Source organism: Tenrec ecaudatus, chromosome 12, assembly GCF_050624435.1.
Source record: "Tenrec ecaudatus isolate mTenEca1 chromosome 12, mTenEca1.hap1, whole genome shotgun sequence".
Classification (NCBI taxonomy): Eukaryota; Metazoa; Chordata; class Mammalia; order Afrosoricida; family Tenrecidae; genus Tenrec; species Tenrec ecaudatus.
In genome coordinates this window covers 28,039,808-28,063,471 of record NC_134541.1, presented here as the reverse complement: position 1 = coordinate 28,063,471, position 23,664 = coordinate 28,039,808, and the positions used below count along the sequence as shown (strand labels likewise).

Here is a 23,664-nt window from a genome sequence, read left to right as displayed (position 1 = left end):
TGTAGGATTTCCAAATCTTTACCAAAGTAAACTACATCTTTCTCCAGCAGAGTGATTGTTGTATTTAAACTGCTGGCCTTTCCACGAGCACTCTAATATTTTACCCATAGGGTTTAGTAATACGGAAGGGGCTCTGAGAAATTTAGGAAAATATTATTAAAAGGAAATGGTACTGAAATTTACCAATGAACTTTTTAAAGATCCCTTCATGTTAGACTCACCTCAGATGCTCTCAAATGGCTTGATATGGAATTTTAGAGTTATATATGATTATTTCATTGATTCTAAGACTAATACTTTCAAAATTATGAAATTGGAATGTGCCCTAATATTATAATTGGAAACATTTTTAGTGGTTCACCAAATAATGGTGCATTTCATGTCTTAGATTCTTTGAAATATAGTAATGGTATATATGTCATCTTTGAAATGTGAATTTAAACAGAATTACTAAAAAATCTAAATGGAAGTAGAAAACTATCACCAGCTAATGAATATAAGTTCTTTGAAATTGAGTAGCACTGCTTTTTAAATTTTTAGCATGACTACTCACAGGATTTTTTACCCAAAGTTTTCTTTTGATTTCAGAGAATGGTTCTTTCTTTTGTCGCATGAGGTGCTGAACCCAATGTACTGCCTGTTTGAATATGCAGGGAAGGATAACTACTGTTTGCAGATCAACCCCGCTTCTTACATCAATCCAGATCACCTGAAATATTTTCGGTTTATTGGCAGGTTTATTGCCATGGTAAGTGCAGGTGGAGACCTGTGTGTGTTTATTTTTGCCAAATCAGTAATAAAGCATTGTTTCTTTCACTTTCTTATTTGAAAATTTCACCTCATAATAGCATTTCTTTGTGTTTATTATATATATATATATATATCCTTCTCCCTAACATAATACAAAGAATTCATCGAATATTTCTAAATAAAATGACTCCTATTTAAATTACAACACAATAATTCTAACTGCTCATATTTTTTTGCGTGTACAGGCTCTATTTCATGGGAAATTCATAGATACAGGCTTTTCTTTGCCCTTCTACAAGCGGATCTTAAACAAACCAGTTGGACTCAAGGATTTAGAGTCAATTGATCCGGAATTTTATAATTCTCTCATCTGGGTTAAGTGAGTTACCCTTGTTTGCATATAATTTCTCAAAATGTAGTTTATATGCCTTCATTATGCAACTTTTAATTTATCCAAACTAAGCATGTAATTGGGTTACAGGATTTAAATTGATACATTGATGAAACCTGTGTTGTTCAAATGTGAATTTACAGAAATAAACCTAGGTACTTAGCCCAAAACATTGATTTTTAAAGTATAATTATCTAGTTTTCTTATTAGTTTGATTTTATAGCTTAATATAATTTAAGGATATAGACCTTTAAATTATGATTGAATATAACAAATGCATTGATTTTATTTTTGCAGAGAAAACAATATTGAAGAATGTGGTTTGGAAATGTACTTCTCAGTCGACAAAGAAATTCTAGGTGAAATAAAGAGTCATGATTTGAAACCCAATGGTGGCAATATTCTTGTAACAGAAGAAAATAAGGAAGAATACATCAGGTGAGAGAGAATCCTTGTAAACATACTTTAGTCATTCTCATGGACCACAGCATGTAACGATCTAGTAACACAGGGGAGCTTCACATAGTTTATGGAAAAATGGAATTACAAGATAGTGGAATTTTTCCAGGAACTTCTTAAAAGTCCCTTTTGATGAATGGACAGTATTTTAAGAATAACATTTGCCCTTGTACTAATTCTCAGAATGGATTGTGTATTATGACGCGATCATGTTATATGAGAAATCATTTTCCACCATATAAGTGGATGGAGAGATGAAAAGGATATGAGCTGTGCAAGGTCAAAGAGAAGGACATTGTTTTACTTGTGAAGTATCTTATTCCACATAGCACCAGATTTCACTTTAGAAAACTACTCGTGTGTAAGTGAAGAGTGGGAACATCACTTTTTTGGAAACGAGGAAACAACTTGTACGCTTGAATGTTTCTCATAGCGCTGTCCTTGTAAGCTGTGTTCAACCTCACAACGATTTCTGTGGCATTTTTCCTGAGCGGGAACAAAATTTCACAGCCACATGCTGTTTTCTTAAATTGGCCATCACAAAAACGAGGTTCGAGGGAATGTGCTTTTAGAAAAAAATTCACTTTAAAACAGGCGACGCTACTGGATGCACTAACTCTGAGCAAGTTGCTCGCTTAAAAAAATGCATTTTACAAAAGCTCCACCCAGCTGAGCTTTTCTTGCCGTTTTCTGTTTTTTTGGGGGGAGGTGTACTCTCATGTACCACAATTTACCTATCCATTCTCCTGTACGTTTGGGTGGTTTCCCGGTTTGGAACTACAAGTCAAACTGCTGTGGCCACTTCTGTTGTCTCTTTAGGAACATATGTTTGTATTTCTCTTGAGTAAAATACCTCGGAATGGAACTGGTAGTTTGTACAGTAAGTGTTTAGCTTCATTACACACTGTCAAGCAGTGTTTCAGAGTGTTTGTGTAGCATTTTGAAGTCCCACAAGCAGTGTAAGAGTTGTTTCACAGTCTCATAAACACAACATTGCCATTGTGAGTGCACGAAGATTTCAATTTGCTTTCCACCATGACTTTCCCAGTGCATATTGGCTATTTGAAGATACTCTTGTGAAGAGTCTGTGCAAATCTTGTGTCCGTTTTGTAATTGTTTTGTTTTATTACTGATTTGTGGTCGTTGTCTGTGTTCTGAATAATTTGTTGGTTGTTGAAGATCTGAACTCATTAAGGAAATTGAGCAGCTCTACCTACCCCCATATTTTCTTTTAAGTTTTATTGAAATATATTTCACATACCTTATGATTTACAAAAAATTCAAGTATAGAAGTTGGTTTTTAGCTATGAGGGGGTACCCCCCAAAAAATGGAAAAAAGCCCCACTAGGTGGAGCTCTCATAGTATTACGCATTTTCCCCACTAGGCGAGCATTGAGCACCTCACTCTGGGTTAGTGCACCCGGTCTCCTAAACAGGTTCTCTCTGGTCACAGTGAAATTTTCCTAAAAGGAGTTTTCCCTGAACCTCATTTTTTGTGATGGCTTATTTAAGAGAACAGTGTGCGACTGTGAAGTTTTGTTTCCTGCTCAGGAAAAATGTCACAGAAACTTGTGTTGAACACAGCCTACGAGGACAGCGCTATGTGGAAAACTCAAGTATACAAGTGGTTTTCTTGTTTCAAACAAGGTGAAGTGTCAATTGATGACAAGCCTCGTTCTTGATAACTGTTAACTTCCCGAACAGAAGGAAATGTGCACTCATAGTGCATAAGAGTGTGCTACAAAAAAGGCCCGATTTGTAGTAGACTGGGATGGGTTTGCCACCATGACAATGTGCCTGTTCACAGTGTGCCAGTTTTAGGTCAACATCGGCGTGTATCTTTTGCCCCAAGCGCCTTACTCATCTGATTTCCCTCTGTGCGACTTCTTTTTGTTTCTGAGAATGAAGAGTGACATGAAAAGAGAGATTTGACATCGTAGAAGGAAAAAAATGAGGGAGGTGCTGTTAGCTATATCAAAACAGATGAGTTTCAAAAATATTTCCAAAAATGGAATCGCAGATTTGACAAATGTATTAAATACAATGGGGAGTACTTTGAAGGTGGTAAGGCTGTTTTGTAAAAAAAAAAAAAAAATTAAAGACATGGCTTTAGGGGGACGGGTTGTGGGTTTGTTTAGGGTACCCCTTTATAAAGCTACCATATCTGCCCCTCTTCATTCTTTATCACAGATTAATTTTTTTCCATCTGGAATCATTTCCCTTCAGAATAACATTTTTTATCATTTCTCTTAGTATGCATCTGCTAGCAGCTAATTATTCTCCTTTTTACCTGAAAGCATATTTATTTTTACCTTACATTTTGAAGGATATTTTCACTAGATCTAGGTTAATGGTTTGTTTTTATGCCCTTACCGTAACGTGTGGGAAGGTTTTTACCAACATTTCCTTTTTACAAGGTTATTCCATTGTTGTCCATGTTTTTTAATAATGTGAGCCATTGACTTTGCTATTGTTATGAATGAAATATATTTTTTCTGTCTGAAATTTAAAATATTTTAATAAAATTCTAGATTTTAACTACTTGACGATGTGCATAAGTGTGATTGCTTTTATGTTTAACTTTATACATGTTCCTTTTGCTTCACTTCCTCTTGGCATTATTTCGTTTACAGTTTTCAGGTGCTCTGTTCATATTTTTCTCTTTTTCAATCCTTTTTCTCTGAGCTTCACTTTGGATAATTTTGATTGGCCTACCTTCGAATTTACTGATTGTTTCTTCTGTTGTATCCTCAGCTTCTTAGGACATCCATTTCATATAATTCTAAATTGCCATCTGAATCTTAAGATTTCAATTTCTTGGCTGAGAATCCTGTCTTTTCCTTTAATTTTTCAAATACATTTTAAAATAACTGCGTTTAAGTCATTGCTAAATACAAAGTGAATTATCAGTGGATCTTGAGGCATTCCCTTGGTTATGGGCTACATTTTTCTGATGCTTGTATATCGTGTTTGTGGTTTTTTGTTTTTTTAATGATACTTAATAGCGATCCTGAATTCTTTTTTCTTCGTCAAAGGATACTGAGTTTATTTGTTTACCTGTTTGTTTTCCCTGGCAGATATTTTAAATCAAGAGCAGATCTCTTAAATTATATGGAAACTTTCTACAGCTGATATTTTTTTGCCCAAGTCCTACAGCATACCATGACATGGTCCTCTGACATCTTGATGGGAAACTCAGTGTGAGCCCCTTTAACTTTGTGAGCTAGAAGCTCTCGAATTCTTTCTTGCAACTTAGGTTGCTGCTTACATTTCTGCTGATGTATTTAGCTTTCCAGTTGTTGCTTTCTATAGAAATTTTTTAATCTTATTTTTTCTATTGTTGAGTCAGTCATAACATCATTCTACATATGTAATTTAGGAAAGAGTGAGGATTTTAAATACATTTGAATGCACTTTTGGGGCTCCTTCTGGAAATTTCCCCACAACTACTTGGCAGCTTTATACTCCCAACCTAGTAAGACTCTTACTTTCCAGTTTATCCCCATTCCCCTGTGTTTTGGGTAAACTGGAAAGTAGCTTCAGGTAAAAATAATGTGTTACATAGGGATCAATTTTACGGTGCTATTCTTCCTACAAGGATCTCATCACTTCCATTTTCTGCTTGCTCTTTGTTTTTCTCTGATATCTTCAAATAGTCATTTTTAATAACTTTCCTGGAGTTCATAATTGTTATCTCTGGGAGGAGTACACTAATAATAGACTGCTATTTTCCAGACATATAGAGACTTCCACTGCTGGTGAGTTAATTGTGACTCACAGCAATACTGTTGGACAAATTCAAACTGCTCTTTAGGGTTTCCTAGGCTGAGAATCCCATTAGAAGCCTCCTCTTTGTCCCATGGAGCGGCTCGTATCCCAAACACTGGACACACTGTCCCAGGAGGGCTCCTGAGTTTTAGAGACTAGAGGGTACAGTACACTTGCCAGGCTCTAAAAGATGTCATAAGTTGTCAAGTAATCACATTCCTAGCACTAAAATTTTTTTTCCCCTAGCAGTAAAACTTTTGAGAAGTAAATATTCTACAGCAAAATGGAAAGTATCAGTTTAACTCTTTTTAAGATGTATACTCTGGGCATTTTAAAAACATTTTTTTTAAATGCAAAGTTAAAATTTGGAATATTTGATAAAGGATAATTAAAAGAGATGTGCCTAGTTGACTTTTTAAAATGGAATTATGGTGTTTATGTTTTTTAAAAGAGATCCATATTCTTAGAGTTATAGTCTGAAATATTTTTTATATCAAGGGAATGATAGTGCCATAAATGGAACATGATTATCCTTGTGTTGAAGCTGGGAGATTTGTACATTGAGCTCATCATGTTATCTTTTATATCTTTGTTTATATTTTAAGGTTTTTCATAGTAATGAAATTTTTAAAAATTATTTTACATACAGCTTAACAGGAAAAATATAAACTTTCTGATAGATAGCTTTTTACTTTTATTTCCTAGAATGGTAGCTGAGTGGAGGTTGTCTCGAGGTGTTGAAGAACAGACACAAGCTTTCTTTGAGGGCTTCAATGAAATACTTCCTCAGCAATATTTGCAATACTTTGATGCAAAAGAACTAGAGGTAACAGTTTGTTTTTTCATCTTTTCCTGCAGTGTGCTGATAAATAATACCTTCTGGTGCCATCAGTAATGTTTTTAATGTTTTTGAGCATTCCAGTGGGTAAAAAGACATTATTTATCTAAAGATAAAACAATAACCCCATCCCCCCTTGAAAAATAGAAGATATGTTTTACCATAAGGACATCGCTACGATGAATGATGTGTGTGTGTAAATATGACACTCCTCACATAGAAATTCAATGTGCGACAAGTCTTGACGCAGTTCACAAACTGACACCTCCTGAATAGTTTAGTGGTTTTTTGTCTTGCATTTTTAGTAATTTGTGTTTTTTATAGCTGTGTTTAACTTTACTTTTTTGCATACATTTTTCTATTTTTTTCATTTTTACATAGGCTTTCGAATTACAAATTGTCTTTTCTCTCTCCCTAAAGGTTCTTTTATGTGGAATGCAGGAAATTGATTTGAATGATTGGCAGAGACATGCCATCTACCGTCATTACACAAGGACAAGCAAGCAAATCATATGGTTCTGGCAGGTTTGTTCATCTATTACTTTCTCTCGTTTTGTTGATTATGCAAAGGCATTCGACTGTTTGGATCAATACAAATTATTGATAATATGACAAAGAATGAGAATTCCAGAACACTGAATTGTACTCCTGTGAAAATTGAAAATCAACAGTGTGAGTAATTATTATTTTTAGACAGAAAAGTCATTTCATAGAGATTTTTCAACTTAACTAGAATTAGCATCTGTGAAATTCAAAACTTTATTTTCAGTCGTGAACTGAAGCTTTTTCATTGGTGGGTAATATTCTGCTTCAGTTTCTTCCAGAAGTAGTTGTCTCAACATGAGTGTAGTCAGTGTTGATTTGGAAGGTCGGTCAGTGTAAAGTCTTTATGGTTTATGGATATGGTAAAAATTATATACAATAAAGTTGCCATTTTTCACCATTTTAAAATGTGCAGTTTGCTGACATTCACCACATTGTACCAACCATAAGCACCATCAATTTTTAACTTTCTATCGTTCCAAATGGAAACTGCACCAATTAACAGGTAGCACTCCCCTCTCCTCTTCCCCAGCTCCTGGCAACTCCTTATCTGCTATTGTTTCGATGCATTTGTCCTTCTGAGATACCTCACATAAAAGGACCATAAAGTATTTACCCTTCTGTTCTGGATTTATTTTAATTAGCATGATATTTTCCAGCTTTTAGCTCAACAATTGTTCATCTGTTTCTGTTGGAAGACATAAGTGTTTTAGAACGGAATGTCACATAGGAAGTGAATCACAGAACAAAATGTATGAATGTACACTGGCGCCACAACCCCAACTGTGTGTTACATAAACAAACTATTACTGATTTTAATAGCTTCTTAAGATTGTTGCCAAGTCAGCAAACACACTTTCTCCTTTTATCCAAAGTATAAGACACAATGCACCTATTGATCTAAATGATTTAGAAATAATTAGTGTCTAACTCGAAGTGTGGTATTCATCATTCAGACCTCATTAAGAGATAAATAATGTTAACAAGGGAAAATTTAGATCTAGTTTGCAGTCATGGTATCATCTCAAAAAATGATGACTTCATGTAAAGAAATTCATTTAAGTAATTCAGAAGATGAACTGAACTCTTTAACAAATGGAATTAGCATTTTAAAATAATAGTGTAGAAGATAAAAATTGTTTTTTATAAAAATATCTGACAATCAAAAGAATTGTGCTGTAGAAGTGTGCTGTAGCTTAGAAAACACCCTATGGAAACCTAATATTTGAGTCAAAGTGGTAAAAGCCACATAAATTCAACTGTTCCTGGCTGCCCCAAAACCTTACGGACAATGCAGGAAGAAGGTGATTGGATATGGGTTAGCATTCTGTAGATTGATTTGCTCATGCACCAAAAGCCCATTCTGAATGTCCTGTTGGACCGATATTCTGTGTCTGCTTCAGCAGCACACATACTGGGAGTGAAGAGAGGCGCTGCCCTGGAAAAGCGAATCTTGAGACTGCATGAGAAGGCTGCTCTTGGGCCTAGTGGCCTGACTTAGCACCTTGTAAGGATGTGGGCCTACAGCGTTCCCTGCCGTCATTATCGAGAGTAGCTTACTGTTTTAAATTTGAAATGATACCTCTTTCTGGTTTAATATGCTAAACGTGTGACCAACATGCCTCTTAAAATGTACTTTTCATAGCTTGTTAAAGAAATCGATAATGAAAAGAGAATGAGACTTCTGCAGTTTGTCACTGGAACCTGTCGATTGCCAGTGGGAGGATTTGCTGACCTCATGGGTATGTATACAGGGTCACCTTTCCTGTAGAGAAGTGTGCTTATTCCACTGCTGTGCTCATAGACATAACAAATGACAAAGACAAGTAGAAACTGTTTTCTTAACTATTCATAGTTACCCCTGCTTGCCTAAACATAAATCAGCCACTCTTCAGTCTTTATCTCTTTGGACATGTGGACATTTCAGAGTCTGTAACAGGTCCTGTTACTTTTCAATTAGTGCAGTACCTGTGAGTGATTAAGCTAGGTGTTGCATTAAAGTGAGTGACTATGAGAATGCTAATTTTATGACATTAAAAATAAGTAAATTCATAAACAGTTACCGTCATGGAAACCCACAGGGAGTCACTAACGAGCCAGCACTGGCTCAATGGCAGTGAGTTAAATATATATAGGAAGTATTGTAGGCGAAGACATAGCAGAAATAAAAGCAGTGAGACATCCTTGTGTATTACTTACAGAGCTGAAAGTGTTCATGTTATCAAGACAGAATATATTTGGATCTTAATTGGAGGGTAGTGGAAGCTATGAAAACAGCTTTGAACAGAATTGTTAAAGCGGCATTTTAGGAAGACTTCATAGCAAGGTATAAATTGGGTAGATTGAAGGATGGGGGAAGTCTGGAGATAGAAATAAATTATTACAGCATGATGAGATCCTGATCTTAGGAAATGAAGTGGAAACTGAAGAAAGAATAAGCACTGGGGAAGTTCTATAGGGAGAAATAAATGGAAAATAATACTTGGTTTGGAAGGTGGGTGGCATATAAAGGAGTGTCAAAGAGAACTCCCAAGTTACGAGACAGAGAGGGTGCAGGGAGGAGGCAGTCTCAGACCCTGCTCAGAGTTTCGGGTGACTGGCAGACTAGTAGACCATCCCGGGCAGGGGTGCAGTTGGGACGAATGCACCAGAAAGAGGTGGGGGAATGTCACAGACAACGTAACAGCAGTGACTTTTGAAGCTGTGGGAAGGAGTTCTCTCGTACACAATAGAAGACGAGAGTACAGCACATCTGCTTACACACATCTGATTTAGATAGGTGCCAGGAATAAATAGCCTGAAGACTTCAGAGTAAAGAAGACCTAATGAAGTCGTAACAGTCTTTCAGAAGCTAACTAACATACATAGACGGGAATTCTGTACCCAGAACTGTACTATAGAAGTCCTTGAGAGGACAGTTTCTGAAGATGTTGTTGAGGTGCATCTTTTAGAATACACTTTAATTTGAGGAAGGACAAAAAGAGAACAAAACATTTATTTTGGAGGTTAGGGAGGAAAGTAGCAGTGAGAAAAAAATTGGTACAAATGTCTCAATATTAACTGGAAATCTAATCACTGAACAGACAAAAACTAGACCTGCTCTTTGAAATAGTAGTTGGGGTTGAATAAGGGCTGTCTAAGCCCACACCGAAGGGAACTGCTGAGAAGTAGAGACAAGGTGATTCACAGATTTTAAAAGGCCTCTGGTTAACCTTCCACCCAGTGAAAAGTCCTAACAGTAATGCTTTTAATTCTTTAACGTTTTCTGTCTTATCAGCCAACATTCTGATTTGATAGCATATTTATAATAACTAATATTCTTGAACAAAAGTAATAGATGACATAACTTCTAGGGTTTCTCTTTTTTTTAATCATTTTATTGGGGGAAGTTCTAAGGTTTCTAAGAGCCCTGTTGGTGTAGTGGTATAATATTGATAATGATAATAAATCAAGGGTTCATGAGGGTAGGACGGTCGGGGAGAGAGGGGTGAAAAAAAAGCTAATACCAAGAGCTCAAGTAGAAAGAAAACGTGTAGAAAAGGATGATGGCAGCATGTGCACACATGTGCTTGACTCGGTGGATGCGCTGTAAGAGCTGTGAGTCCTCTCAAAAGGATTCCTTAAAATAAAAATAAAATGTGTGGCCCAATTATACAACAAAGGAGAAATTAATAATTTGTAATGAAATTTATTTTGGTACATGAATATTTGGGAACAACTATACTAGAAGATATAATTAAGTAAATAGATATTTATTCCTGCTTATTAAAATGTTTGTGTTTAAGATAAGATCAGAAGCCATTCTGTGTAAAAGTAAGAAAACAATAGAAAAACAGCAGACCTATAAAATATTTATGTAACAGACTTAAATATTTATGATAATGGGAGTATGTAGCATGAATGAAGTAGGAATGCTACATCTGCCAAGATAAATTATGAACTGTCAAAGAGAAGAAAAATTAGGTAGTCTGTGTTTAAAGGCGTAAGGTCAAAATAACTCGCAAGCCCTGACACTGGTTCTGAGTAGTGACGAATGCGTGGAAGTATGTCAGCGATCAAGACCTGAAGAGGCCTAGAGGCCATATCACTTGAGCAGTGGCTGAGAATAGAAATATAGATAACAATCTACACAGAAGCTATGTAACAGACCGGCAGTTCTCAACTTGTGGGTTGCGACCCCTTTGGGGTCGCCCGATTCACAACAGTAGCAAAATTACAGTGAGGAAGTAGCGACGAAACAACTTGAGGAACTATATGAAAGGGTCGCGACATTAAGAAGGTCGAAAACCCCTGAAATAGACTTTTAGAGACAGTGTTGGAGTAAGACTGAAAACACAAAGCCTAAATAATTTCAGTATATAATTTTTTACAACTAGATTTTTAAAAATTATTTTATGCTCCATAATATCTTAGGAAGTATTCAGAATGGTAATAATATGATGTATTTGTAAAACAGCCTTATTAATGAAATTCTATAAATTCATTTTCTTTCATAATGTTTCTGATATTTAATATCTGATTCTAAGTCTGTTAAAACCAGAAGCTTCTCTATTAATATGCACACTTTTGAATTAAACTCCTTTTCTACTGTATGCTTAAAGAAGTAGCAAGTAGAGATAATAAATTATTAAATATTTTCCAGTGTAATTAAATCATTTTAACCTTCATACTGAAGAAATAGTAAACTCTCTTATGCTATTGGACTTTTTACATAACCATTTAAAACACAGAAACCCTTGGAAGAAAGACCTACTTGTGAAAAATCAGCCATTGAAAATAAAGAACAATTCCTTAGCACACGAGGCAGCTGTTAGAGCTGACTTACTGGCATTTAGCTTTCATTTTAAAAGACTTTAACAATTCTCAACCTAAATCAAGTATTTGTGTAAGACAGTGGATTTGGGTTTTGCTGTTGTGTTTACCACTACTGAAATTACAGTTTTTGTGTGTTCTCTGCAAGTTATTAATAATCATTTTATTGTATTCCAGCTATGGAATGGTGTCTAAAGCAGCATTTTCTTACTTTGACTGTGCTTTAGCTCATACATCGTTCTAAAATTCAGTGCCCAATAGAATTAACTCGGCACCACTCTCAGAGTTTCCAACTCAATAGTCTGAAGTGAACTTTGTCTTTCTAGGAAATTCCTTATGGTGCTGATACTACTGGATTAGGGACCACAGTTTGAAAACCACTGGGATGACATAACTGTAGTTTATTTTTTATTTCTATATATTTATAGGAAGCAATGGACCACAGAAGTTTTGCATTGAAAAAGTGGGGAAAGAAAATTGGCTACCCAGAAGTCATACTTGGTAAGTAAATTTAGAAAGAGAAAGTAAAAAGCCCCTTTCCAGATATCCTATAGACATTAAAACTTGTTAGATATCAGAAGTAAAATATATTTAACAATATCCATTTATTTTTAACTGCTTTATTGAGGCTTCCTTTATGTATTGGAGCGTGGTGGCACAGTGGTTGCACATCGGGCTGCTGCCTGCAAGGTCAGTTCTGAACCTGCCGGCCGCTCTGAGAGAGAGTGCCCATCACAGAGTGCCGTCTGTGTATGTAATTCAGTGATTAGTGGATCTGCAGAGCAGTGCCGCCAGCATCGCAGTCCTCTTTGGGAGCATTTGATCACTCCAAATGATGCCTTGTCCCCATTGCCAGTGATTCTTACTTTCTAGCCCTGAATTTTTTTAAATGTGGCATGTAGAAAACTTAACTTTTTTCTGAATGAAAGCAAGGAATCCCAATCTTACTTTAAACACAAAAATATGTTATACTTTGGCCTGATATCAACAATATTTGAAATTTATTTTGTGAAACATTTTCATTGTCTATGAACCTTGCTCTTTTTACTAATTCATTATCTTTTAAAAAATTATTTTATACATAAAAGACGTGAATTTTAAATAGTACTTTGTGGAGACATAATCCACATATGATAAAACTCAGGTTCATGCCTGTCAACCCTCCAGCCCAGTGTTTCCTAAGGTGAGTAACACACCACCCCTGGGAACTGATGGAACAATCCAGGGCCTACAAAAGCTAATACCTATGCTTTACCCTGGATTGTGGGCTTTTATAGTACAACAGTTTCTAACTATCAGGGACAATGAGTAATTCTTGTTTTCTGAAAAGGAGTGGTAAGTCAGATACATTTGGAAGGCTGTGCTCTAACCTGTTGCATCCCCTTCCCTCCCCTCCTCTCCAGTCTCCACTAAAGACTTGTTTGGGACATGCACGCATGATAGTGATCACCTACAGTACTTGTCCTTGGGAGTTTGAGTCACTTTCTCCAGTGCAGTGTCCTCCTAGTCCATGCATGTCCCGGGCTGCTCACGGCGCATCCCTCTAAGTGCTGCTTTCCAAATTGTTCACTTGTTTCAGTTTATTTAACGACCCAGTGCGTTTTGAGCAGCGTTTTATCCAAGTTCCATGGTTCTGATTTTTCCTTAGTCTTAATTGTTGGCTTCCAATTTCCCAGCATTGTGATTTGAGAAGATAGGTTTTGAAATTTCATTATTTTGAAATGTATTAAGGGTTGCTTTGCTGTCCTATCTATACTAGAAAAGAATGTATCGTGTTCTTGGGTGGAGTGCTCTGCATATGTGTAAGAGGTCAAGTTGATTGTGCTTAGTTCTTCTGTCTCTTTGTTGGGTTTCTTTCTAGCTGTTTGTCCTTCCTGGAGAATGGCAGATTGAAGTCTCCTAGCATTGTAGTGTTGTCTGTTTTGCTCATCAAATCTATGAGTTTGATTCATGTATTGGAAAGCCTTTCATTGAGCACCTGGGTACTTATTGGTTCTCGTTTCTTGTTCAGTTGTCCCCTTTCAACATGACTGTCCTTTGTTGTTTCCCATAGTGGATTTTGCTTTGAGGTCTATTTTATAAAATTTAATCGTGCCACTCCCACAGGTTTTAAAATTTTCATTAGCTTAATATATTTTTCCCATTCTTTGATTTTAAGTCTATTTTTGTCTTTGTGTTTAAGGCGTATTTCTTGTAAGCTGCATATTAATTGCTCCTGTTTTCATATTTTTTCTGCTATGCTCTGTTAACCGGTACATTATCCATTTATATTCAGTGTTATTGATAGCAATTGATTGTTACTGCTTTCATTTTGCGTGTGTGCTGCTTATGTTTCTATTTTCTAAGTCTGATTTTCCTTTTATTTTGATAAGTTTTACCCATTTTCTTAGAGGTTACTGTTATTTTATTCCCAAGTTTAAAACACTGCTCTCTTGAAATCTGCTTGACTTCCTTTTGCTCAAATGTTTTGCTCCTACATTATTCCCTCTATTTGCTTTTTAACCTATCTTCATTGCTGATTGCTATCTCTGGCTCCCTATAAAAATTACTATTTTAAAAGTAGATGACTCAATAGTGTTCATGAGGGGGCAAGTCCATTACTTCTCGCTTTTTTTTTTTTTTTGAGTGAGTAGAGTCCCATTTTTATAATTCTCGTTTTCCACAAACTTTTTGAAGTGCCCTCATCTTCACCGCTATCTAGTTCCAGAACAGGTCCCGCCCCACTAAGAAACTATATCCATCAACACTCCACCTTTGCCCCAACTGCTCCTAGCCCCTAGTATTTACATGCTTATTCTGGACTTATAAATGGTATCATACAATACGTGGTGTTTTATGTCGGGCTTCTTAAGATCTTGTTTTCAAGGTCCATCCATGTTGTCTGAGCTGATCCGTTTCACGGGAGCCAAGGGTTTCCTCTTTCTCCCACACAGACTGTGGGTTTGAACTGCTGACTGCAGTGAGCAGCCCAGTGGTTAACTCACTGTGCTACCAGGGCTCCCCATGCTGTATTTTCAGTACTTCACTTCTTTTCTTGATTAAAACGTATTCTGTTGTTTGGGTAACACCACATTTTGTTTATCTAGTTATCAGTTAAAGGCCATTTAGGTCATTTCCACTTTCTGGCTATTACAAATAATGCTGCTATGAACATTCATGTGCAAGTGTTTGAGTTGGACATACTTATTTCTCTTGTATATATACCTAGGATCAGAATAGCTAGGTCATATGGTAGCTATAGATTTTGAATTCCTTTTTCTTTAAATTAGGGGTACATTATTTTTAAATCTTTAATATATTTTTTAATGTTTTTAAAAACATTTTGAGATCTCTTACAGCTCTTGTAGCAATCATGCATCAATTGTATCAAGCACATATGTTGCCATCATTATTTTCTTTTGAGCTCTTGGTGTCAGCCTCCCCCTTCCCCCCTCACCCTCCTCCCCCCCCCCCCTTCCTTTTTAGGAGTTATTCATTTCCAGAACAAGTGCATCATTTTATATTCCTACCAGCAGTTCATCTGTATTTTCATATTCACTTTTTAAAACAATTATAGCCATCCTGCTGTGTTTGAACTAATACCTCATAGTGATTTTGAGTAGTATTTTCCTGACAACTTTTTCCTGTGCTTATTGGCTCTTGGTGTATCTTTGCTCGTTTTAAAATTGGATTGCCTTTTATGGTGAGTTGTAAGAGTTCTTTTTGTATTCTTATAAAATAGCATAGTGTAGGCTTAGTCTCCTGTAATTTTATGAGGGGAGAGAGGCCTCACCGCATCAACTGTTCAAAGCTGACTCCTTGGAGGGGAAGGTAAGCTGTGTCTCCCTCCATCCTCCAATCTTTTTACCAAGTCTTATACCTACTGCCCCCCCATGGCACTCTCTACTGCTCTGTTGAGTTCAATAATCTATTACAGTAGCTGCATAGAACTCACAGGCCATACTCAAAGTTACAAGGTTTATTAGGTTGTGGTTCATTGTCAGTGCTTAGAAACGCAGTTGTTTTTTGTATGTTAACCTTGCACGTACATGTGTTTTGATTTGACCGCTGACGTTTTGCTTTTTTTTCACAGTTGAAACATAGTCCTGTGCTTTCATTGTACTGTTATGAACATCTTATCTCAGTCATTTATAAACTAACCTCATTGTTTGGCCAAGTTCTGTTTTTTGTTTTTTTCATTTGCAAGGGCTAACAAAAGAAATCATTTTGTTTTCCTTTATAGCTAGCATGATTTCCCTGTCACTGTACATTTTCCTAAGCCTTACCATAAAAATGTATATAGCTGAGGACCAAAGCTCTAGAATCATTTGGTTTTTGTTTTTTTTAAATCTTTGTATTGTGGCTCATAAGGCTCTTATCACAATCTGTACATACATCAATTGAGCAAAGCACCCTTATACATTCGTTGCACTCGTCACTCTCATAATTCACCTTCATTTGGTTTTTTAAAAATGAATCATTATTGGGGCTCTTACAGCTCTTATAACAATCCATACATAATAGTATCAAACACATTTGTCCATATGCTGCCATCATCATTTTCTACTTGAGCCCTTGGTGTCAGCTCCTCTTTTTTCCCCTCCCTTCCCCATCCTCGTGAACCCTTGATAAATTATAAATTATCCTTTTCATGTCTGAAACTGTACGCTGTCTCCCTTCACCCACGTTTCTGTTGTTCGAGATCATTGCAATTGGTTCCCTGTTTCTCCTCCTCCTCCCCCCTTTCCCCTCATGGTATCGCTACTCCCATAACTGTTCCTGAGGGGTTTATCTGTCCTGGATTCCGTTAGAAGAGATTCTCTATCTGTTACCTTGAGATATTGATACCAAAAAAATAACCCCACTGCCGTCTAGTCAAGTCTGCCTCCCAGTGACCGTACGTAGGTTTTCTGAGACTGCGTGTCTTTACAGGAGCGGACAGCCTAACTTTTTCCCTCAGGGCAGCTGTTGTTTTTGAACTGCCAACCTCAAGGTTTGCAGCCCAACACTTAGCCCTCGTGTGCCACCAGTAACAGCCCCAAGTTAGAAGCTGCCACGTAAAATCCCACAAGCTTCAAACTAGTGCATGAAAATGCAGTGGAAGCGGAATATTAAAGGCATTTCTTACTCAGAAGATGGTGTGTTTAACTTTGCAAAGAGGCGTTACGGATGTCTGGCCCTTCCTAGGTGACTGACAGAAAAAGTTTGCTGCCTCTGGTGAACAGAGTACCCCTCTGAGCACCCCCACTGTGCTTTGTGCTGGCTGTGGCCTCACTCCACCCTGAGGGGGGAGATACTGCCACTGCCCTGTTCCTGGAGAAGGAACTGACACTTGGAAAAGGGGAAAGCACTCACTCCCAGGGCTGGGGTTTGAACCCGTTCTGCCCACGTGTAAAGCCAAGTTTGCTATAGAATACTTGTCCATGTGATTCTTGGTATATTTCCTTTTCTCAAGCTAATGATTGTTTGTTTTAGTTTTAACCGCCTGGACCTGCCACCTTATAAGAGTTACGAACAACTGAAGGAAAAGCTGCTGTTTGCCATTGAAGAAACGGAAGGTTTTGGACAAGAGTAGCTTCTGAGGATCGGCACCACTGCAGGACAAGATGGCACGACTTGCCCTTCCCTCTTTGCACATTTTGCTGTAAATGGACTGTGGCTGTTTAGAGAGTTGTCTGTGTAAACAAATTACTGTTATCACTGAGATTTCTCGCCCAGGGATTCTGGATTTCTATTCCACCATTTCCAGAAATCAGATCTGCAAATGACTACTCAGAACCTTCTTAACTTGAGATCTAACAGCAATGAAATCTGCCTTGTCTTATTCTACTAGATTGTTTCCTTAACAATTTTGTACACAGAAGTCTCACTTGGGAGTAGTTCTGTTTTTCTTTAAGGTTCTGCACATATGCAGGGAAGTCCCGTGGTAACTACAATATGCAAGATCTTGGTGTTAACCCCTTGGTTTAGGGGCCTTTGTTAAAAGAACAAGCTGACCCAGCTTCTGGGGCCCTGCGCTGACTTGGGCTCATGCTTTCCCTCTCACTTCAGCCTGGAAGTGTTTTCCTTTGTGGAGCGTGAATCCTGCAGCATTTTGATGTTACACCTGGAGGAGGTGCAGGCTAGGACTCTTGCATCTCCCTGCAAAGTAGCTTTGTCCATTTGAATTCAGGGAGCAGTTGGTCCCAGCCTGCAAATGACTTCCTTCAGACTGCTCACTTGAGAATTTTGATTGTTTCAGTTGCCTTGCAAATACTAAACTGAACATTAACACTGTGGTTCTCTCACTGTTGTGTACACAAACTAACCTGGAATTGGGATTAATGTAGCAGTCCATCTCAAGCCACAGTGAATATTTGTGTTTGGGAAAAGAAGACATCCTTATACTTTGGTCATAATCTGCCTTTTGTTCCACATCAGCGGTTCTCAACCTGTAGCTCACGACCCCTATGGGGGTTAAACGACCCTTTCACAGGGGTCGTCCAATTCGTAACAGTAGCAAAATGACAGTGGTGAAGGAGCAACGAAAATGTTATGGTTGGTCGGTCACCACCACATGAAGAACTGTAGGAAAGGGGCGCGGCATTAGGAAGATTGAGAACCGCTGCTCTAGGTGATGATTTCCAAGTCGCTCCGGTTGTAAGCAGTGTGAGGGCAGTGAAGCATGCTCTGCAGTGCTGTGGCTGTGTGAGACGAGGAGGGACTGCCTAGTGACCGCAGAGCTGTAGTCCTCCTCCGCCCTTGATTGTCTTCACCTGTCATTTCTCTGACATACGCGAAAGTAATTTCCCTTTAAAAATTTTTTTATTCTGATTGGAGTAATGTCCTCACCTACAATATTCTTTTCACACTTAAAATTTTAAGTTTTCATCCATCCTTTTTACCACCACCCCCACCCACACACCGTTTAATCTTAGACTGCTCCTTTAGTAGCCAGTTAATGCACTTTGAACTTCCCTATACTTAATTTCTTTTCACTTAGCCTAACCTAGACTCTGTCGAGATGGCTCCTACCACAGATTTTACTTTACAGATTGTAGGGTGCAGCCTAAGCCAAGGGAGTTAGCTGTCATGGCTGATCCCTGGGGACAGCTTTTGAACCCAGGAACCAGGGACCCTAGCAGGTTTCAGTAGGATGGGACACATTCAGTCAACAGTAAGCAGGAGACGGACTGATGAACTCTTCGATTTTGTTTTGGTCCCCATTAAACCCTGAAACCACGATTTCATTTTATTTCTCAACCTTGTGCATCTATTTTTAGACACTGTCATCAGAAAGCAGAGACTTAGGTGAATAAAAGGGTCGCCTCGTTCAGGGATTGTTGGTGTCAAGGGGGAAATGAGGCTCCCCTTAGCTTTTATTGTACCTTTTCTCCTATATAGCCTGGGAACTGTAGTATGGTCTCCAAAAGCCCTCGTTTCAAAGTCGGGACTTGCCTTCTCACTGGCAGGGAGGACAAATGCTACTGCTTTGTCTTACAGAGCGAATGTCTGCCACCAACCCACTCATATATATGTCTGAACCTCGGTCATACATGGCTGTGGAGATTAAGCCTTATAAAGATTTCTTCTTGAGGTGATTTCTCATATTGAAATGTAGCTGCCTACAATATTTACAAGAGATTTATGCGATTAAGTTAAGAGATAATGTAAGAAAGTAGCTTCTTTTGTTTTGTTTTGTTTTGTTTTGTTCTACATAATGCTTCATGATTCATTTAGGGACCTAGAAATATCATGTGAAAATGTATAAATATCACCCAAAAGGCTTTCTGCCCTATATTTTTAAAATACAGAATAGTTATATTTGAATTAGCCCTGGCCCTAGTTCTATAGGGTTTGGCTATTTAATATTTTTATGGAAGAAACATTTAGTTCTGGAAAAGGTAAATGCTTGTATATATTTTTGCAGCCTGTGATCTCCCTACTCCATTTCTTCCTTTAATTTAAGTGGCCACATGTATATGTCTTCCCTGCTGTGTTAGGAAAATGGGGGCTGGATATCCCAAGAATCAGAGATTATATAAAAACACGGCAAATATAGACAAAAGGATCTACCAAATGCTATCTTAAATTTTGGTCTAAAAGGAACATTTGAAATAGATTTATTGTAAGTGTTAAATTAGCGACTTCTTAAATCAAAACTAAATTGCTTCTTAGAGTCCTTTTTCTTGTAAGCATTGTAAATGCTAATAAATTCTGTTAATTTTTTTCTTTTTTACTGCATGTTTCATTGAAATAAAAACAAAGTGACAACTGCCTTATTCTTCTGCTGTTTGGGGGATTGGGAAAGACAGCATTCTAAAGGACCTCACTTGGTTCATCAAATGAAATCGTGAAAAGTGACCCAGCAGCCTAGATTAGTGATTTCCTGCTTGTTTTTATGATCTTTGGACAGAGTGCAGAAGAATCCTATGTCATAAGACTTACAATAACTCTATTAAAACAATACACTTTATCTGTGAAGACCCTGAAGCAATCGCTTCTCGGCCTTTTGGCTAAGATCAAGTGAAGACCCTTAAGTGTTATCAAGGGTGACTCATGGGTAGCTGAGTGAACCATGGGAACGAACTTTTCCTCTGCTCTCTATCCCTCCTCATTTGAGATGTAACTTCCACCTAAACACTTTCAGGGTTTTACTACGTTTTAGTAATTGGTATCTCCAGCCCCCCCCCCCCCCCCCCCGCGCCCTTTTTCTTTCCTTTGAGAGTTATTTACAAAATTGTGTGTCTGTGCTTTCATTAACTAAAGGAGACGGTAGCACTGGATTGTGAATACTGTACCGGTTTCTTTGTTTCCTTGGACTCATTTCAAATGCTCAGGGAACTCCAGCTACCACGGGAGTCACGTGCTTTCTTAAAGGTCCTCAAGGAGCTGCCTCACTATAAGACTATGTTTATAATTAAACGTTTTGGTTCTTCACTTGCACACTTTTTTGTCTTGGGTGAAAAGGTGTTCCCTACCTACAGAAGAATGACCTGTATGAGCAGGTGTCCTATAGATTCCTGCCTATCTGCTCCTGACAACTTATGCTCAGCCCTGCTCTTCTAAATATCTTTTCTTCCTAGTGAGCAGTCCCTGCACCACTGTCATCTAGTTCCGGACAATCGCCAGCATTCACTGCTAAATGCCAGATACTGCAGGATCTCTAAAGCATTCTCATTTGTCTTCTCAGCCACCTCAGGAGAAGGATAATTATTTTGCAGATGAAAAAAATACAAGCTCAAAAGTGTTTTGAGTAACGTGCTAAAAGTTTTCCGTGATGAGAGTATGGATTGGGATCTGGAACGATGAGACGCCAAAGCCTGTGTGATTAATGGCATTGCTAAACTGCAGTCCACAAGTTCCATGGCCAATGAATTCTTCCCATCTCCTTTGTCTCCGAATCCTGTCACATCTATCTCGAAAACTTTTGACTCTCTTCCAGGTGCCCCGCACCCCACCCCTCGGCCTTTGCCCTAATTTGATTGACCACAGCAGTCTTCCATCTTCATTGTTTCCATTCTCTCCACTCCAGACCCATCCTCTGCAAGCTCAGTGAACTGGCTGACCTAAATCTCAACGACTCCCCTCTGCTTAAAATCATGGTCTTCCATTGCCACAGAACACGCCCAGGCCTGCTTGTCAAGACCCAATAGGAGACTGGAGAATTATCGCCCGCTTTTTACCCATCCTCATTCTGACTCCATATAGATAGTTGGCTAGCCTGTCTGGGATTGTGAGTTTGTTAGATTTTTGTACCCCTCTCTCTGTTTCTCCGAAGGTTCTCCGAATTAACAGGATCACTGTTTGTTTGCCACTGATTTAGGGTCCGGTCCCTCAAGCACTTCTGCCCCTTGGTACATGCTTTCTTCATGTTTCTAGCATCCAGTGGTCATTGTTTTTTGGATTCCATTTTTTAACGTATTACTTTGAAATAATTTTAAAATGCACAGAGCTATTACAGAGAGAGCTAACTCCTGTACACCACTCACCTGGCCTTCCCTCGTGCTAACATCTCATGTAACCATGTTACTATGGCCAAAACAGGCCAATTAACATCAGTACGAAATCACTCCAACAGAAAACTCGCCTTCGGTTTCAACAGTGTTTCCTTGGCAGGCCCAATTCTGGGACCGAATGCTGCATTTGTCACATCCCTTTAAAAACAAAAACAACTTTGTCTACTGACCCTGTAAGAGGAGAGCTGGTTCCCTAGAGTTTCCAGAGCTCTAATCTTCACAGTAGATTATCAATCTCTTACTCCTGACAGTGACCCTGTGGCTAGCAGGCCCATCCAAAGCTTAGGAGCATGCCACCTGGGTGCCTGTGTCATCTCCGTCAAGGCAGTTTAACTCATCGTGACCCTGTAGAGGAGGGTGGACCTGCCCTTGTGGGCTTCCTAAGCTATAAATCCTAGAGCAAAAGCTTCATCTTTCTCCACAGCAACTGGTGTATTTGAACTGTCGACCTTGTGCTTAGCCCAATGTGAAGCCTACTATGCCTTGGGGCTTTGTCTCCTCCAGTCACTGGCAGCCCATCATTCTATCTTTCATGACCATGACATTTTAAAGAGTCCTTGTCAGAATCTCAAGAAGCTTTGGTGGCATTGTGGGATGGAGAAGCCCTGCTGCAAGGTCAGCGGTTCAAACTCGTCAGCCAATTCTTGGAAATAAGAGGCTGTCTGTGTCCATAAAGGTGTAGGTTCTCGGGGTTGCTCTGAGTTGGACAAGCCAATGTCAGTAGGTTTGTTTGTTTAATTGATTGATTTTGTTAAGGGCAGGAGGCAAAGTTGGTAGTTCAAACCCAAAGCTGCTTGGGAGAGGCTGTGTGCGCCCACAAAGATTTCTGTCTGGGAAACCCTGAAGAGCAGTTGTATTGTGCACTATACGATCACCATGATTTGGCTTGGTGTTTTTGTGGGGTTCTGTAAAATGTACCACACAGAAGCTACACCCCTCTAAACATCCTATTGAGGGGCATGTGATATCAATATGCCCTATTATCAGTGATAGTCCCCATGTGAAGATGGTTCCATCACGTTCGTCATCAAAGTCACTCTCAACATGCAGACTCCCCTGAAAGCACTGAATCCTCATGTAGACAGGCTGGATCCCCTTGTTGCCTCCATGCTAACCTATACTACCCCTACAGGACAGGTAGGCCTGCTTAGTCAGTTCCTAGGGCTGTACATCTTCATGAAAGTAGACGGTCCTCGAGTGGGCTGGTGGGTTCAAACTGCCCACCTTTTAACCAACTCGACTAGGGCTACTCTAGAGCGGCTATACAAAATCCAAACCCACTAACTATTCAGTCTTCTCATTGTGCTCCTACATAGGGTTTCCCAGACTCAATCTTAAATGAGCCAGTGGCCTCATTGTTCTCCAATTGAGTGGCTAGTGGGGCTTGAACCACTGACCTTGTGGTTAGCAGCCCAAAGTTTAGTTCTAACCTCGGCTCCTTAGAGAAGCTGTAATGGACTGGATATTTGCTGTCAGATATGTGTTCCATTCTACCAGTTCAGTTCCATCAAAGACATATTTATAAAATGGGGTGCTAAATAGCAGCATTTTGATAGCATTTCCTCGACCAACCAGAAAATTATGTGACCTGGGGGAGTGAAAGGAGCCACTGTAGAGCTCTAGGAAGGTTTTAAAGGTGAAAAAAGTGAAAGCACAGATATGTGAAATGACTTCTCCAGCATAAGGAGGGTGAGGCGAGACTTGCATTAGCCTTGATCACTTATCTCAGAACTTAACACTAAAGTTCCCAGGCTGTGTCAGAGCATTTGGCTCATTCTGTTAGCAAATTTCAGCACTGCCTGTTCTTGCCCGCCACCCTCTTCCCCAGAGGATCTAGAAGTGTAATAGCAAAACCATGACTCGGGAATGACCAGGAGAACTTGAAAGAGGAAAAAAAAAATTAGCCGGCGACCCAGAAGAACTAGCGTTCCCCAAGATCTGGGCCCAAAATGGCAGGCGAGCATAGATAATTTATACTTTGCCTGCACCAGGAGGCAGACTGACTGGGTCTGGGGGATGGTATGCTTCAGGAATGTGGCCGTCCATGGGGTGAGGCTGCGCGTTGGCTTTCTTTTGCATTCCTCACTTAGGATTTTCCTTGCAGGACCAGCTCAGATCTCTGTAGA

General features: G+C 38.7%; 1 protein-coding gene across 3 annotated transcripts in view; it reads left to right on the top strand.

The window, feature by feature from the left end:
- The window catches only part of ITCH (itchy E3 ubiquitin protein ligase), a 117,008-nt gene extending 97,015 nt beyond the window's left edge, over positions 1-19,993 (top strand). For all 3 annotated transcript variants that reach the window (XM_075563753.1, XM_075563752.1, XM_075563754.1), the window contains 8 exons: positions 589-748; positions 996-1,129; positions 1,439-1,579; positions 6,074-6,194; positions 6,627-6,731; positions 8,395-8,491; positions 11,990-12,062; positions 17,016-19,993. In XM_075563753.1, coding sequence (XP_075419868.1) covers positions 589-748; positions 996-1,129; positions 1,439-1,579; positions 6,074-6,194; positions 6,627-6,731; positions 8,395-8,491; positions 11,990-12,062; positions 17,016-17,115 — 931 coding nt within the window. In that variant the 3' untranslated portion in view covers positions 17,116-19,993. The remainder of the gene's footprint in view (positions 1-588; positions 749-995; positions 1,130-1,438; positions 1,580-6,073; positions 6,195-6,626; positions 6,732-8,394; positions 8,492-11,989; positions 12,063-17,015) is intronic.
- Positions 19,994-23,664: the final 3,671 nt, after the last annotated feature.